This window comes from Podarcis tiliguerta (assembly GCF_965153285.1).
Source record: "Podarcis tiliguerta genome assembly, chromosome: 2".
Taxonomy (NCBI): domain Eukaryota; kingdom Metazoa; phylum Chordata; class Lepidosauria; order Squamata; family Lacertidae; genus Podarcis; species Podarcis tiliguerta.
In genome coordinates this window covers 7,776,622-7,790,725 of record NC_139535.1, presented here as the reverse complement: position 1 = coordinate 7,790,725, position 14,104 = coordinate 7,776,622, and the positions used below count along the sequence as shown (strand labels likewise).

The 14,104-nt window shown below is 47.5% G+C and overlaps 2 protein-coding genes and 1 long non-coding RNA gene across 4 annotated transcripts in view; 1 reads left to right on the top strand and 2 right to left on the bottom strand.

The window, feature by feature from the left end:
* LOC310670292 (uncharacterized protein) overlaps positions 1 to 14,104 on the bottom strand; it is a 197,115-nt gene that overhangs the window by 119,079 nt on the left and 63,932 nt on the right. The window lies entirely within an intron of this gene.
* On the bottom strand, positions 2,952 to 6,534 carry LOC310671168. The gene is made up of 2 exons (XR_014507852.1): positions 6,396 to 6,534; positions 2,952 to 3,329 (listed from the first exon to the last, which is right to left on the bottom strand). It is a non-coding gene; the product is annotated as an uncharacterized lncRNA (long non-coding RNA).
* LOC310670521 (uncharacterized protein) lies at positions 6,652 to 13,897 on the top strand (the record flags this gene model as incomplete). Its single annotated transcript, XM_083425992.1, has 3 exons — positions 6,652 to 7,374; positions 9,733 to 9,811; positions 10,540 to 13,897. 3 exons carry the CDS (start codon positions 6,652 to 6,654, stop codon positions 11,259 to 11,261), a joined length of 1,524 nt encoding a protein of 507 aa, XP_083282118.1. The 3' UTR covers positions 11,262 to 13,897.

The window sequence follows — 14,104 nt, the reverse complement described above, 5'->3', positions numbered from 1 at the left end:
AATTTGAAAGTTGACTTCCCACCCCCCGCCCACCAGATGTCGCCTCTATTTTTCTCTCTCATTTGCTGCTCCCAATAAAATAATGTTTTACCGCTATCATTTCAAAATACATTCATTCCTTCTCCCTACACATCACCTGCTCAATTACCAATTTCTGCTATGGCTTTTATACGTCATTATAACTTGTCCTCCAAATAGTCGAGTAGAGTAAATCCTCTTCCGTCTATCTATAAGAGTTGTTCATCGATTTTCAGGTCCCTTAACTTCAGTGGGTCTACTCTGAGTTAGGACTAGCATTTGCTCCAGAGTAGACAGAGAGAAGTTTTCCTCTCTCTTTCCTAATACCAGAAATTTGGTTTTAACCCAGTGAGGCTGAACCGTGAAGGACTTCTTTGCGCAGCACAGTTAAATTGCGGAACTTTAAAAGAGGATTGGACAAATTCATGGAAGATGAAAGAGTTCTCTTTTAAAGCACATTCAAAGCATTTAAATAAACATTTGCAATTTTATTTACAAAAAACAAGAAACCTAACAGTATGACAATATAGAAGTATATAGAAACACCGTTGATGGAATCTTTTGAGGAGTTGGAGATGGCGTTTATAAGTGGTCCATGTTTCACAAGCATACAGTAAGGTTGGTAGTACAATAGCTTTGTAAACAAGCATTTTGGTTGCCCTGCGAATGTCCCAAAATTTTTTACACATCATTTGGGAAGACAGGTCAACTAATATCGGTGTACTGGAAGAAGCAAAGATCACCAGAGTCGAAGCAATGATTCTTCAACATCAACTTTGTTGGACCAGTCATGTTGTGTGGATGCCTGATGATCATCTCCCAAAGCAACTACTCTATTCCAAACTTAAAAATGGAAAGCATAATGCTGGTGGTCAACAAAAGAGGTTTAAAGACTGTCTCAAGGCAAATCTAAAAAAATGTAGTATTAACACTGACAATTGGGAAACACTGGCTTGCGAGCGCTCCAGTTGGAGAACAGCCTTTACCAAAGGTGTCATGGGCTTTGAAGACACTCGAACTCAGGACGCAAGGGAGAAACGTGCTAGGAGGAAGGCATGCTTGGCAGATCCACACCATGATTAACTCCCACCCGGAAACCAATATCCCCACTGTGGAAGGATGTGTGGATCCAGAATTGGCCTCCACAGTCACTTACGGACTCATTGTTAAAACCGTTTTAATGGAGGACAATCTTACTCGGCTATATATGTAATGTAATGATTATAGATAATTTTACGGGGGGGGGGGGAATCAATAAAAAATATTTTTTAAAAAATAAAATAAAGCACATTCAAAGCCCATTCTTTCCCTCAAAGAATTCTGGGCGCTGTAGTCTGCGAAGGGATTCTCGGAACTGTCACTCCGCAACAGATAAACTACAGGCCCCAGAATTCTTTGAGGGAAAGAATGTGCTCCAAATGTCTTTTAGATCTATAGTGCGTAACACAGCTTTAAAGCACATTTTAAGCCCACAAACAATCCTGGGAACTAGTTAGTTGAGGGTGCTGGAACTGTAAACTCTGTTGAGAGGTAAACTACAGAGACCAGAATTCTTTGAGGGAAATCAAGTACTTTATATAGTGTATGCAGGCAGCCAAGGATTGCAGCTTAAGTTATTCAGCACCAAAGCCTTACTCTGTAAAGTCCTAGGTGCCTTTTGTACATGTGTTTATTGGAAAGCTGATCTAAAAAATGTGCCCGGCAGCAGACAACCAAACATAATTTGTAAGAAGTAAATTTAGAACGGAATTCTTTTATTGATTCATCACTTCTGTACGTGTCAAGCCAGAAGTAAGCCGCAGTGAGTTTAATGCGACTTACTCCCAGGTAAAGACTGCAGCCTTAATTGACTTTTTTTTTTTTTTTTAAGTGTTCCAGTTATCCAGGTAAACAGGGTATTTCTGTATGCCTACTGGCAATACAGATTTTATTGATAGATAGATTGATTGTTAAATTTATATGCCGAAATTAATATGTGATCCAAGGATCACAAGGTTTTTGAATGTCTGATGTAGATTTTTTTCAATTTTGTTGTTCTGTATGGGACAATAAAGATTATTGTATCGTACTTTACGATCCTAGTCTGTACCTGTGCTCAGTTTGACATTGTTCTGCCAAACGGAATTGTTAGTAATTGTTGTATATATGGCATTGTGTTTACATCAGGAGTTGTTTCTACATTTCTTCATTTATTAATGGCCTTTGACATAAATGCCTCAAAGCGATTTAGACATATAGAAATATTTTTAAAAGCAGTTTTTTTTAAAAAAACCACACACCTGAAAATAGGTTTCAAAACCATTCAAATAATGAACATCGAAGGCAAAGAGACTTTCATCCAGTTGGAGAAGCTTGTGGAAAGAAAGAAACAAACAAAAATTGTCTAAGGGGCAGAGCTTGAATGACCTGATGGGATTTTTGCTTTTTGACATATGGCATGATTTCATTTATCCCCCGCCCCCGATTTTATTAAATCTTTTTCATACTACAATAAAATACTGTACAAATATTGAGGCGTATGGTCAAATTTTTACCAACATGCAAATATCTGGCTCATTCAAGACTATACGGAACCTGTGAGGGAACTCACGACTGGAGAATCCTTTTATTTATATAAATCTTTATTATTATCCCTTTAGAGCTGTGCTGCATCTTTGCACTTTTCTCCTTCCAGGCTGCGATGCTTTGCGGCTTAAATATTTCGCGCTTCGTTTTCTTTCTTTTTGTTACTTTTGTTGCCTGTAGCGAAGAAAATGAAAATAATTCAGAAAGGGAAAGGAACAAAAAAGGTCTTTTTTCTTCTTCTTCTGGGAAACACAGCACTCTGAAAAAGGAATGCAAGTCCGCAGCATGGAATTGCTTTTGATTGTTGATGTTCTCTCTTCCGGTTATCTTTAGGAGGAAGCACAAACGGAATTAAAAAAATATTTAAAAAGCCGCACCTGTTGAATTTCTGCCTGCTTCGTACTAGACCTGCCGGATAGCAACCTGGTCTACCGAGGCGGCAGCTGCAGTTTCAAGAGCCCCTCCTGCTTCTCTTGGTGCTGCAGGTTTTGAATTTACCCAAGAGGGGTTAACCCAATAGATCTGGTGACAGCTGCTAGAGAGGCCCCAGACATCTGGGAGGAGGGAGAAATGCAAAAAAAAAAGAAAGACCGGGGAGTCCCTTCCTTTCCTGTTCCGCCTTCACCCTCCATTCCTTCCCAACCTTTTGCACAAAGTAGCTTCAATCTCCCTCTTTTAATTCCTCCAAGCGGCAGTTGTGGGGTGGTTGCATCGAAGGCGCCTGAGGACCTGAGAGGCTGGGGCTGCTGAAGTGAGTACAAAAATAAATGCAAATATTGCTATTGTTTTTTTGTTCCGTTCATCTTTGTGCAACGCAAGAGAGAGGGAGGGAGCCGAGCAAGGGGGCGAGGGAGGCAGGGCAGCTGCTCTGAGTGCAGAAGGCCCCAAGCATCCCCATTGAGGGCTGGGAATACTCCTTTCCCGAGAGCTGCTGCCAGCCAGGGTAGGCGATGCTGAGTTGGGCAGCCTGGCGGGTCAGTCGGCAGAGCACGAGACTCTGCCATCTCAGGGCCGTCACCGTTGGGCATTGCAGGGGGCTGGACCAGATCGCCCCCGAGATCCGATTCTGCAATGCCGTGATTCTATGACTCTGTTTACGGCAGCTTCCCATTTAAACAGCTTTTCAATTAGGACCGTGAGGACTGGAATCTTCACTCTGCCTTTAAGGAAAGAGATAGAGCACCTGCTTGGCATGCAGAAGGCCTTGGGTTCAATCCCGGAAATCTCCAGGCAGGGATTGGGAGAAACCCTGGAGAGCTGCTGCCAGTCAGTGCAGACAGTACTGGGTTAGATGGGTACTTTGGTTTTTTATTGCCATAGCTCATGCAGAAGGTCGTTGGTTCAGTCCCTAATGGCTTCTCCAGGGATGGGAGAGACACCCTGCCTGAGCGCTGCAAGAGCTACTGCCAGTCAGTGTGGATGTAGAATCATAAAGTTGGAAGGGATCCCGAGGGTCATCTAGTCCAACCCTCTGCAATGCTGGAATCTTTTGCCGTACGTGGGCCTTGAACCCACAACCCTGAGATGTGTGAGAGTCTCATGCTCTGCCAACTGAGCCAGCTCTATCAGTTCCGTGGTTGGTGGACCTACGGATTGATTTAGAATAAGGCAGCTTCCTAATCTCAGTCTGGGGTTGCCAACCTGGTGCCCACAGACACACAGGCCAAGCCTTGCATGGCGTTCCTGAGAGGACTCTTCTTTCCCTCCTACCAATCAGATAGGCATGATCAAGGCTGTGCCTCGTAGCAGATAGAAAGACGGGTGTTTTATTTTTATATATTTATTTTTGCTCCACCTTTCCCCCCCTGACAAGGACTCAAAGCAGCCTACAGATAAAAATTGCCGATGTCCCTGGCCTGGCCTTGAAAACAGGAAAAAGTCATGGAAGTAGTGTGGCACATTCACACCACCCATTAAAAGCCCTGTCAGTGAGTTTAACCATTCATAGATTCATGGAGTTGGAAGGGACCACAACGCTCATCTAGTCCAACCCCCTGCGATGGAGGAATCTTTTGCTCAATGTGGGACTTGAACCCATGACTCTGAAATTACTAGTTTCATTCTCTACCAGCTGAGCTACTGTGACACTTTAGACAGATATGGCTTCTTCCCCCAAAGAATTCTGGGAACTGTAGTTTGTTAAGGGAGTTGGCAGGAGAGCCCCTATTCCCCACATTGCCAGGGTGGTTTAACAGTTCCTTCTCACAAGGGACTCTGGGAATTGTAGTTCTCTGCGGGAAATCGAGGGTCTCCCCTCACAGCATCTTGGCAAACTACAGCTCCCAGAATTCTTTGGGGGAAGCTACAAACTTTTAAAGCGGTACCATAGTGCTTTAAATACGTGTTGCTGCACCGCCTGGGAAAATTGGCTCCCCCACTCCAAAAGTCTTGGAAAATGTTAAAATGCTTTTTTTTTGTAGCTAATTGCTGGGGAGGTGGGGAATAAGTGAGAAGTTATTAAGTGCAGTTTGCGGTGTGGTTGTGTATTTATTTGTTTAATTTATTTCCTACCTTTTCCTCCAAGGAGCTCAAGGTACCATATATGGGCCTCTTAGGAATGCAGGTGGCGCTGTGGTCTAAACCATTGAGCCTCTTGGGCTTGCTGATCAGAAGGTCGGTGGTTCGAATCCCTACGGCAGAGTGAGCTCCCGTTGCTCTGCCCCAGCGCCTGCCAACCTAGCAGTTTGAAAGCACACCAGCGCAAGTAGATAAATAGGTACCGCTGTGGCGGGAAGTTAAACAGTGTTTCCGTGCACTCTGGTTTCCGTCACAGTGTCCCATTGCGCCAGAAGCGGTTTAGTCATGCTGGTCACATGACCCAGAAAAGCTGGACTTCCAGATTTTTTGTTCTTCCCTTTCATAGGTCCTATTGTCCATCTTCTCAACTGCATATCATTTCATAATCCACATTTTATATCTCTCCATATTGTCCATGATGTTTGCTACGAGTGTTATTAGAATCCAGCTAATGTTTTCATCTGGTTACAGTGGTCTCCTAGATAAATTATAAATTTTCCCCATTCTTTTTTAAAGTTCTTGTCTTCTTGGTTCCTGCGCTTTCTGGTCAAGTTAATGTCATTAAGGCATAATCCATCAGCTTGGTTTGCCATTCCTCTTTGGTCAGGACTTTGTCTTCTTTCCATCTCTGGGCTAGTAGCATCCGTGTGGCTGTTGTCTCATACATTAAAAGTCTTTTCTGTTACTTTGGGATATTGGTATAATAATAATAATAATAATAATAATAATAATAATAATAATAATTTATTTTATATCCCGCCCATCTGGCTGGGTTTCCCCAGCCATTCGGGACGGCTTTCAACAGAATACTAAAATACAATAGTCTATTAAACATTAAAAGCTTCCTTAAACAGGGCTGCCTTCAGATGTCTTCTAAAAGTCAGATAGTTTTTTATTTCCTTGACATCTGATGGGACGGCATTCCACAGGGCAGGCACCACCACCGAGAAGGCCCTCTGCCTGGTTCCCTGTAACCTCGCTTCTCGCAGGGAGGAAACTGCCAGAAGGCCCTCAGAGCTGGACCTCAGTGTCTGAGCAGAACAGTAGGGGTGGAGACGCTCCTTCAGGTATACTGGACCGAGGCCTACAAAAAGACTTCTGGTTTGTTTGTTTTTTACAAAGGTTATCTTAATGTTTTATTGATTTATTGATTTAAATATGCTGTAAACCGCTTTGAGGTGTTTATTAAAAATATTAAGGGGTATAAAAATTTAAAAATAAATAAAAAATTAAAAAATTAAACATTTTTTTCCAATTCATTATCTCCTCCGTTCTTTCCTTTCTCACCCCACCACTACAATTTTGTGCTTTGTATCCACAGGGCAGCGACCTCTACCCATCAGGACCACTTGCAAATGACCACTGCCTGCAGTATCCCTTAGCCAAAGGACAGTGTTTCCATCGCCCCACACGCTGCAGGATCACGGAGCGGACGACGGAGCCGAGGAACCTCCTTCTCTCTCTCTCTCTCCCACGGCGGTCGGTGTCCCTCCAGGCCGCAGGCCGCCACTGGAGCTCAGCCAGGCCTGAGATGGGATAAGGCCCCTACCGATGGCCTCCAAGAAAGCCGTTTCGAAAGAAGGGGGTTCGCCGCCAGCCCTGCGCCTCCAGGCTGCTCGAGAGCCCCGGGTGAAAATGGAGGAGAAGAGCCTGGCCTGCGGTGCCAAGCCGGCCGAGGGGGCGAGGAAAGGCCCTCGTTCGGCACCGGCCGGTGGTGCCCGGGAGTTCCTGCGGCGGGTGACGCCGCAGCAGATCAAACAGGAGCCGGACGAGGGCTTGGCCCAGCGCTGGGAAGCCCAGTGGCAGGAGTTCCTGAAGGTGGTCCAGTCTCCCCACGCCGGGTGGGGGAGCCCGCCGCTGCCGGAGCTGGTGGCCTTCAAGGACCCCAAGGGCTTCCCGGCCTCGGGAGGGGCGGCCCCACAGGGCTTTGTGCGGGGCGGCGGCTGGAAGGTCAAGGAAGAGGTCCTGGAAGAGGATGCGGCCAGCGCTGAAGCCCAGCGCCACCGGTTCCGGCACTTCAGCTACCGGGAGGCCGAGGGGCCGCGGGACGTCTGTGGGCGGCTCCGAGAGCTGTGCCACCAGTGGCTGAAGCCGGAGAGGCACACCAAGGAGCAGATCCTGGAGGCGCTGGTCCTGGAGCAGTTCCTGGCCATCCTGCCGTCGGAGATCCAAGGCTGCGTCAGGGAGCGCGGGCCGGAGACCTGCGCCCAGGCGGTGGCCCTGGCGGAGGGTTTTCTGCTGAGGCAGCAGGAGGCGGAGAGACCCCAACAGCTGGTGAGAGGAAACGTGGGGAGGAAATGAAGAAAAAAATCCCTTCTTGGGTCACATTCATGCCATATTTATTTATTGAATTTATGTTCCGCTCTATGGCTCTGTGGGTTAAACCACAGAGCCTAGGATTTGCCGATCAGAAGGTCGGCGGTTCAAATCCCCACAACGGGGTGAGCTCCCGTTGCTCGGTCCCTGCTCCTGCCAACCTAGCAGTTCGAAAGCACCTCAAAGTGCAAGTAGATAAATAGGTACCACTCTGGCGGGAAGGTAAATGGTGTTTCTGTGTGCTGCTCTGGTTCGCCAGAAGCGGCTTAGTCATGCTGGCCACAAGACCTGGAAGCTGTACGCCGGCTCCCTTGGCCAATAAAGCGAGATGAGCGCCGGGACCCCAAAGGTGGCCACGACTGGACCTAACTGTCAGGGGTCCCTTTACCTTTACTGCTCTATACCCGGAGGTCTCAGGGCGGTTCACAGAAAAGATATCAATATATAAAATAAAAACAAAAACAATTAACTCAATGTCACCCCCCCAAAAAAGGGCCACATTTTAAATAGGATGTCAATCAGGTCAACCAAACGCCTGGTTAAAAAGGAATGTTTTTGCCTGGCACCTAAAGATGTGTAATGAAGGCGCCAGGCAAACTTCCCTGGGGAGAGCATTCCACAGTTTAGGAGCCGCTGTAGAAAAGGCCCTGTTCTTGCGTTGCCACCCTCCAGACCCCTTAAGGAGGAGGCACACAAAGAAGGTCCTCAGAGGATGATCTCAGGGTCTGGGCAGATTCTTATGGAAAGAGTCGGTCCTTGAGGTATTGTGGTCCTGAGCCGTTTAAGGCTTTATAGCTCAAAACCAGCACTTTGAATTGGGCCTGGAAACTAACTGGTAGCCAGTGCAGTCAGACCAGGATTGGTGTAATATGCTCAAACCTTCTTGCTGAGGTGATCAACTTGGCCGCTGAATTCTGCACTAGCTGGTTTCCGAACTGTCTTCAGAGGCAGCCCTACGTATAACACACTGCAGTAATCTAACCATATGTTTAAAGCACTGTGATGCCACTTTAAACAATCATGGCTTCCTTCCCAAAGAATCCTGGGAGATGTAGCTGAGAGCTGTTTCTGACGGTGAGCTGTTTGATAGTGGAATGGTCTCCCTCAGGTGGTTGTGGACTCTACTTCCTTGGAGGTTATTAAGCAGAGGTTGGGTGGTCCTACATCTGATCCATCCCAGAAAACATGTGCAACACCCAGGGATGATGGGAGTTCTAGTTCAAGAGCAGCTGGCGCTCTAAAGGTCCCCCAAGCAGTGTTTGAAATTAGCCAGGCGCCAAGCGCATTTTCCACTTCCCCATCGACCATTTGTGACCAATTGCATTCCTGGGAATCATTTAATCTGGAATGTTTTCACCCACTAGAAACCCATCCTGGGGAATTCTTATCTGTTATATTTTATCTGCACAATCAGAGTGAGTTTCAGGAACCAAAATGCTTTTTCTGTGCCGCCTGAGCAGGAGCAGTCACCATTAAGAAAAAGAGGATTAAGTCAGTTAGGTTATGCAGAAGATATTAGAAATAAATTTAAGGAACCGCAGAAAGAGGAGGAAGGAAGTCAATTTTTGAAATGTCAAAAATGATTGTGAAATCAGTGAAATGTATAAATCTGAAAAGTACAAATAAAAATTTGAAATCATAAAAAGAGGTCAGAAGAGGCCAATACACACACACACACACACACACACACACATATATATATAATCATGATAATGATAATAATAAATTTTATTTATACCCCGCCCTCAGGGCGGCTAACACCAGTAAAATTACAATAAAAACATAATGGGGGGGGGGACCAATTTAAAATACAGGTTAAAATGCAATTTAAAATGCGGCCTCATTTTAAAAGTAGCCTGTAGACTGAGCGTCAGACTGAGTCCAAACCAAAGGCCAGACGGAACAGCTCTGTCTTGCAGGCCCTGTGGAAATATGTCAAGTCCTGAAGGGCCCCAGTCTCTTGTGACAGAGCGTTCCACCAAGTCGGGGCCAGTACCGAAAAGGCCCTGGCCCTAGTTGCGCTGTCCTTGGCTCAAGTGACTTTCCTTCTTTTAAGTTCTCAAGTCCTTAACATAGCTCAAAGCTAACCTAGCCTAAACTAGCCAGAAAATCACAGTCAGTCCATCATTTGAAAAATAAGACTTTAGAGCTGTCTTGCCCCCAAATCGTGACTGTAAGCTTGGTTGGGGTTGCTGGGAGTTATAGTTCAGTACCCAGAGGGCCTGAGGTCCCCTACAAGCAGGTCTGTTGCTCCGGCGAAGGTGGCTGGGTTTGTCTCTTTGTGATTCACTTTTAACCAGCGCCCCTTGTTCGCAGGTTCTAGATTCCTTTGAAGAAGTGACGGTGAATTTCCCGAGGGTGCAGCAAGTTTGCCTGGGAGCTTCTCGGAAACAAGGTAAGAACGGGGGCGCCCGGCTTGTTTCTTCGTTCCAGGTGGGGTGGCCGTGTCAGCGGCAAAAAGGACATAGGGGGATGGACTGGGCAGCAAGGGCATTAAAATACAGAAGGCTAAAGAGGTATAAAAGAGAATTGCTGAACAGCAATTCAACAACAACAACAATTTATTATTTATATCCTGCCCATCTGACTGGGTTTCCCCAGCCACTACAATAGAATTAAAGCAAGATAAAAACGGATTTATTTTTTATTTATAGCTAAAAAAACAGCACAGTGCTATTTAAAAAGCCCATTCACTTGAAAAAATTGGTCAATCTGCAAAAGCCTGTGGCTTTATACAGTGGCGCCCCGCAAGACAAATGCCTCGCAAGATGGAAAATCCGCTAGACGAAAGGGTTTTCCGTTTTTCAATGCGCTTCGCAGGACGAATTTCCCTATGGGCTTGCTTCGCAAGACGAAAATGTCTTGCGAGTCTTGAGATTTTTTTCCGCTCCCCACCCCCTTTTTCTAAGCCTCTAAACCGCTAATAGCCTTTTAGCAGCTAATCCGCTAATCCCTTAAGCCTTTAATAGCCGCTAAACCGCTAATAGCGCTAATCCGCTAATAGGGTTGCTTCGCAAGACGAAAAAACCGCTAGACGAAGAGACTCGCGGAACGGATTAATTTCGACTTGCGAGGCACCACTGTACCTCACAGTTACATCTCCACTCTTTTCTTTGGTTCCAGCGGGGAGCAGGCTGCTCAGCGAACAGGAGAGGGAGGTCCTTCTGCAACAGCGGGACTACCTTGAACGGGAGAACCCCGGCGGGGGATTGGTGCCAAAGCCACGCGGGAGCCTCTCTCAGCACCACGAGCTGGAGAAGGCCTCTGAGAACCAGCTGCGGGTGGAGAGGCACCTGGCCAAGCGCCCGCCGGAGGCCGTCCCATGCCGGGTGGGCTACCAGGACCTGGGCGAGATCCTCTTCCAGGAGAGCCAGCGGCAGAAGCGGTGCGTGGTCCTGCGCCGGAGAATCCACACCGAGGAGCGGCTGTACAAGTGCCAGGACTGCCGGAAGAGCTTCGACCACCGCTCGCACTTCATCCGCCACAAGAAGATCCACACGGGCGAGAAGCCCTTCCAGTGCGCCGACTGCGGCAAGAGCTTCAACCGCAACTCCAACCTCACCACCCACATGAGGACCCACACGGGGGAGAAGCCCTACAAGTGCGCCGACTGCGGCAAGAGCTTCCGCTGGAGCTCGGACTTCATCGTCCACGAGAGGACGCACACGGGAGAGAAGCCCTACAGCTGCGCCGACTGCGGCAAGGCTTTCCGGCGCAGCTCCAACCTCACCGCTCACGAGAGGACGCACCGGGGAGAGAAGCCCTACAAGTGCTTGGACTGCGGGAAGAGCTTCACGCGGGGCCTCTACCTCATTGCGCACAAGAAAACGCACATGGGCGAGTGAGGGCCGTGGTTTCTCCGGGGGTGGGTAGGGGTGTTTCGGCATGACCCACATTTTGGATGGGGTAGGGGGCCGGCTCCGGGCTGCACCCATCTAGCAAGGCAGCGATACAGGAGGGCTGTTTCTTCAACACCTGGCTTGCGAGCTTCCTGGAAGCATCCGATTGGCTGGGAACCTGGATGCCAGACTTGGACTCTCTTGGTCAGATCCAGGGGGCTCTCCTTGCGTTTTCTTCGTGTGAAGATTAACCCTGCGTCTTCGAACTGCAAACGACCGGGCCTGGTTTTGGACGGTTGGCAACCTTCCCGTGCTCTAGGCAACTGCCTCATACCAGGTCGTGCTATAAGTCGGTCTACTTCGGTATCTTCCACTACAGAGAGGGGAAACAGATGAGGCTGGACTCCCAGATCAGCCCCAGGCAGCCTGGCTCAATGGTCAGGGGCGAGCAGAGTTGTTATTACAGCGGAACCTCGGTTTTCGAGCATCTCAGAAGCCGAACAATTCGGAACCCGAACGCCGAAAACCCAGAAGTAATTGCTTCCATTTTTGAACGCGCCTTGGAAGTTGAACAGCTTCCAAGGCGCGTTTTTTCATTTCTTCCCAGTGACTTTGCAGCCAGCCCATTGATCCTCTGTTTTTGAACGTTTTGGGTGCCCAACGGTCTTCCGGAACGGATTACGTTCAAAAACCGAGGTAGCACTGCATTATTATCGTTCCAAATTGTATCGCCTTCCACGCATGCAATGTACGAAATTCAAGGACAGCAGCAGAGAGGCGGTTTAAAAAGACACAGACCAGAACATGAATTTAAAAACTCCAAACCACACACTTGCTACTTCAGGGAGTGTGCGGCCCCATTCAGGGCAGGCAACTTAGCAGCTTCCTGGACCGGAGAATCTCTCACTTTATTAACCCTCCCCCTCCCTCCCACTGCATCCAGGCCCCAGTCCTGGGCCTTCCCAGCCCTTCCCGATTCAGATGTTTCAGAGAGACAGAGTTAGGCACGCATGCATGGATGCTTTAGTTTCGATGCCTGCGTTGCGGGGCGGTTGGACTAGATGGGGTCCCTTCCAATTCTGTGATTCTATGATAGCTGTCATAGTCCACGCTGTTGTAGTCCGATGGCATCAGGAGGGCCACACACCCATCAATGCCAGCTCTGACCAGCAGAAGCTCTCCAGGCAGAACATCTTCCCCATCACTGACTCCTGGAGCCGGGAACCTTTGGCCCTCCAGGTGCCACAGAACTACAACTCCCATCAGCCCCAGGTGGTACTGTCCAATGGCCAGGGGTGGTGGGAGCCGTAGTCCGGCGAGACTTTGAGGGCGCCAGGTTGAACGCTGGACCTTCTGTGTGCAAAGGAGTCCAGCTAAAATTCCTTTGCTAGACCGTGGCAAATCTCCTTCACCCGCCATTTTGGGGGAGGCATCAAATTCAGCTTTCATTTTAAAGAGAAAACTAAACTGAGTGACAAAAAGCAAAGTGTGTTAAGGGTTTAAAAGTTTGTGGGCAAAGTCTGGAGAAGCCTCATTAGCTAGAAAAGGGAGTCCGTACGGTTTCTAGCGGCTGTCTGTCATGTGGCCGAGAAGTGGGATAAATTTCTGCCGTGTATGCAAATATATGCAAAGGAACTTCCACTTTTTGGCTACTGAGGCTTAACGTTAGCTTCTTGCTTTTAAAAAATACAACGCTGCCCTGATTTGACTGAAACGACTGGGCTTGCACAGGAGGAAGCTAATCTGCCCCAAACAATGTGCCACTAAAAGCCAATTTCAGCCCCCAGATTTATTACTATTTATTTATACAGTGCAATCAAAAGTACACCACGGTTTACAAAACTCAGGCAGGTTTTTGGCAACTGGTTGTAGCTAATGCTCCTGGTGGTTAGGAATAGAAGCTGAACACCAGATTATTTTTTGGGGGGGTGGTGGGAATGGAGGAAAGACAAGGTGAGTGGGCTGTTGCCTTTTTTTGTTGCCTCTGGGGTTCTTGGAGATGTCATAACTGGCTACTGTGGGAAACGGATGCTGGACTTAAGGCCTTTGGCCTGATCCAGTCTAAAATTTTGAGAAGTGAAGATGACCGGCTGAGGTGGGTGGGAGCCAGGAAAAGTGATGGAAAACGTGGACACCACAGCGCCCCCTTTCCCCCCTCCACCTGTGAAATGGGTCTAAAAAGCGAAGCAGCACGAGAGGGTCGGAATGGCATCTCATCCCCAGAACTCGGCACACGAGAGAATCTCCCTGGACCTTAAAGGACTTTGTACCTCTGAGGCGTGGGCTAGGCCCCTTCCGTTGCATCCCGAGATAGTCCTACTTATATCCAAAACCAATGTAGTCAATATTTATGCCTTGTATTTTCAAACACTTGCTCTTTCTTCTTCTGCCCCCCTCCCCCTTTCTCCTTACCTGAGAATTTCCCTCAGGTTTTCAACCTTTGATTCCCAGGCAATGTTAACTTCCCTTAGGTGGTCTTGTAATAAATACTTCCCTCTTTATGGCGACATATATTTATCTCTGTATATCTATATACTTGAAAAATGATGGCTGAGTGTATCTCCTACCTTTGTTTGTTTGATTTTTTAAAAAAGACAACTAATAACAACAACAAGTCGAGATTAAACATTCTTTTTTCAGTCTGCTTCTACGCCTGGGGTGTTAACCGCGGGGAAACTGGGTAGTTATAAAGTGGGATATCAAATCCAAACTCTTCTTCTTCATCAACTTCTTCACAATTAGAGAAAAAGCTGAGTTAAGGAGACACGGTCGAAGTTTTTTAAACCTATGCATGGAGAAAGCAGGTGGGTTTTTCTCCCTCACAACATTAGAAATCATGGGCATCCATG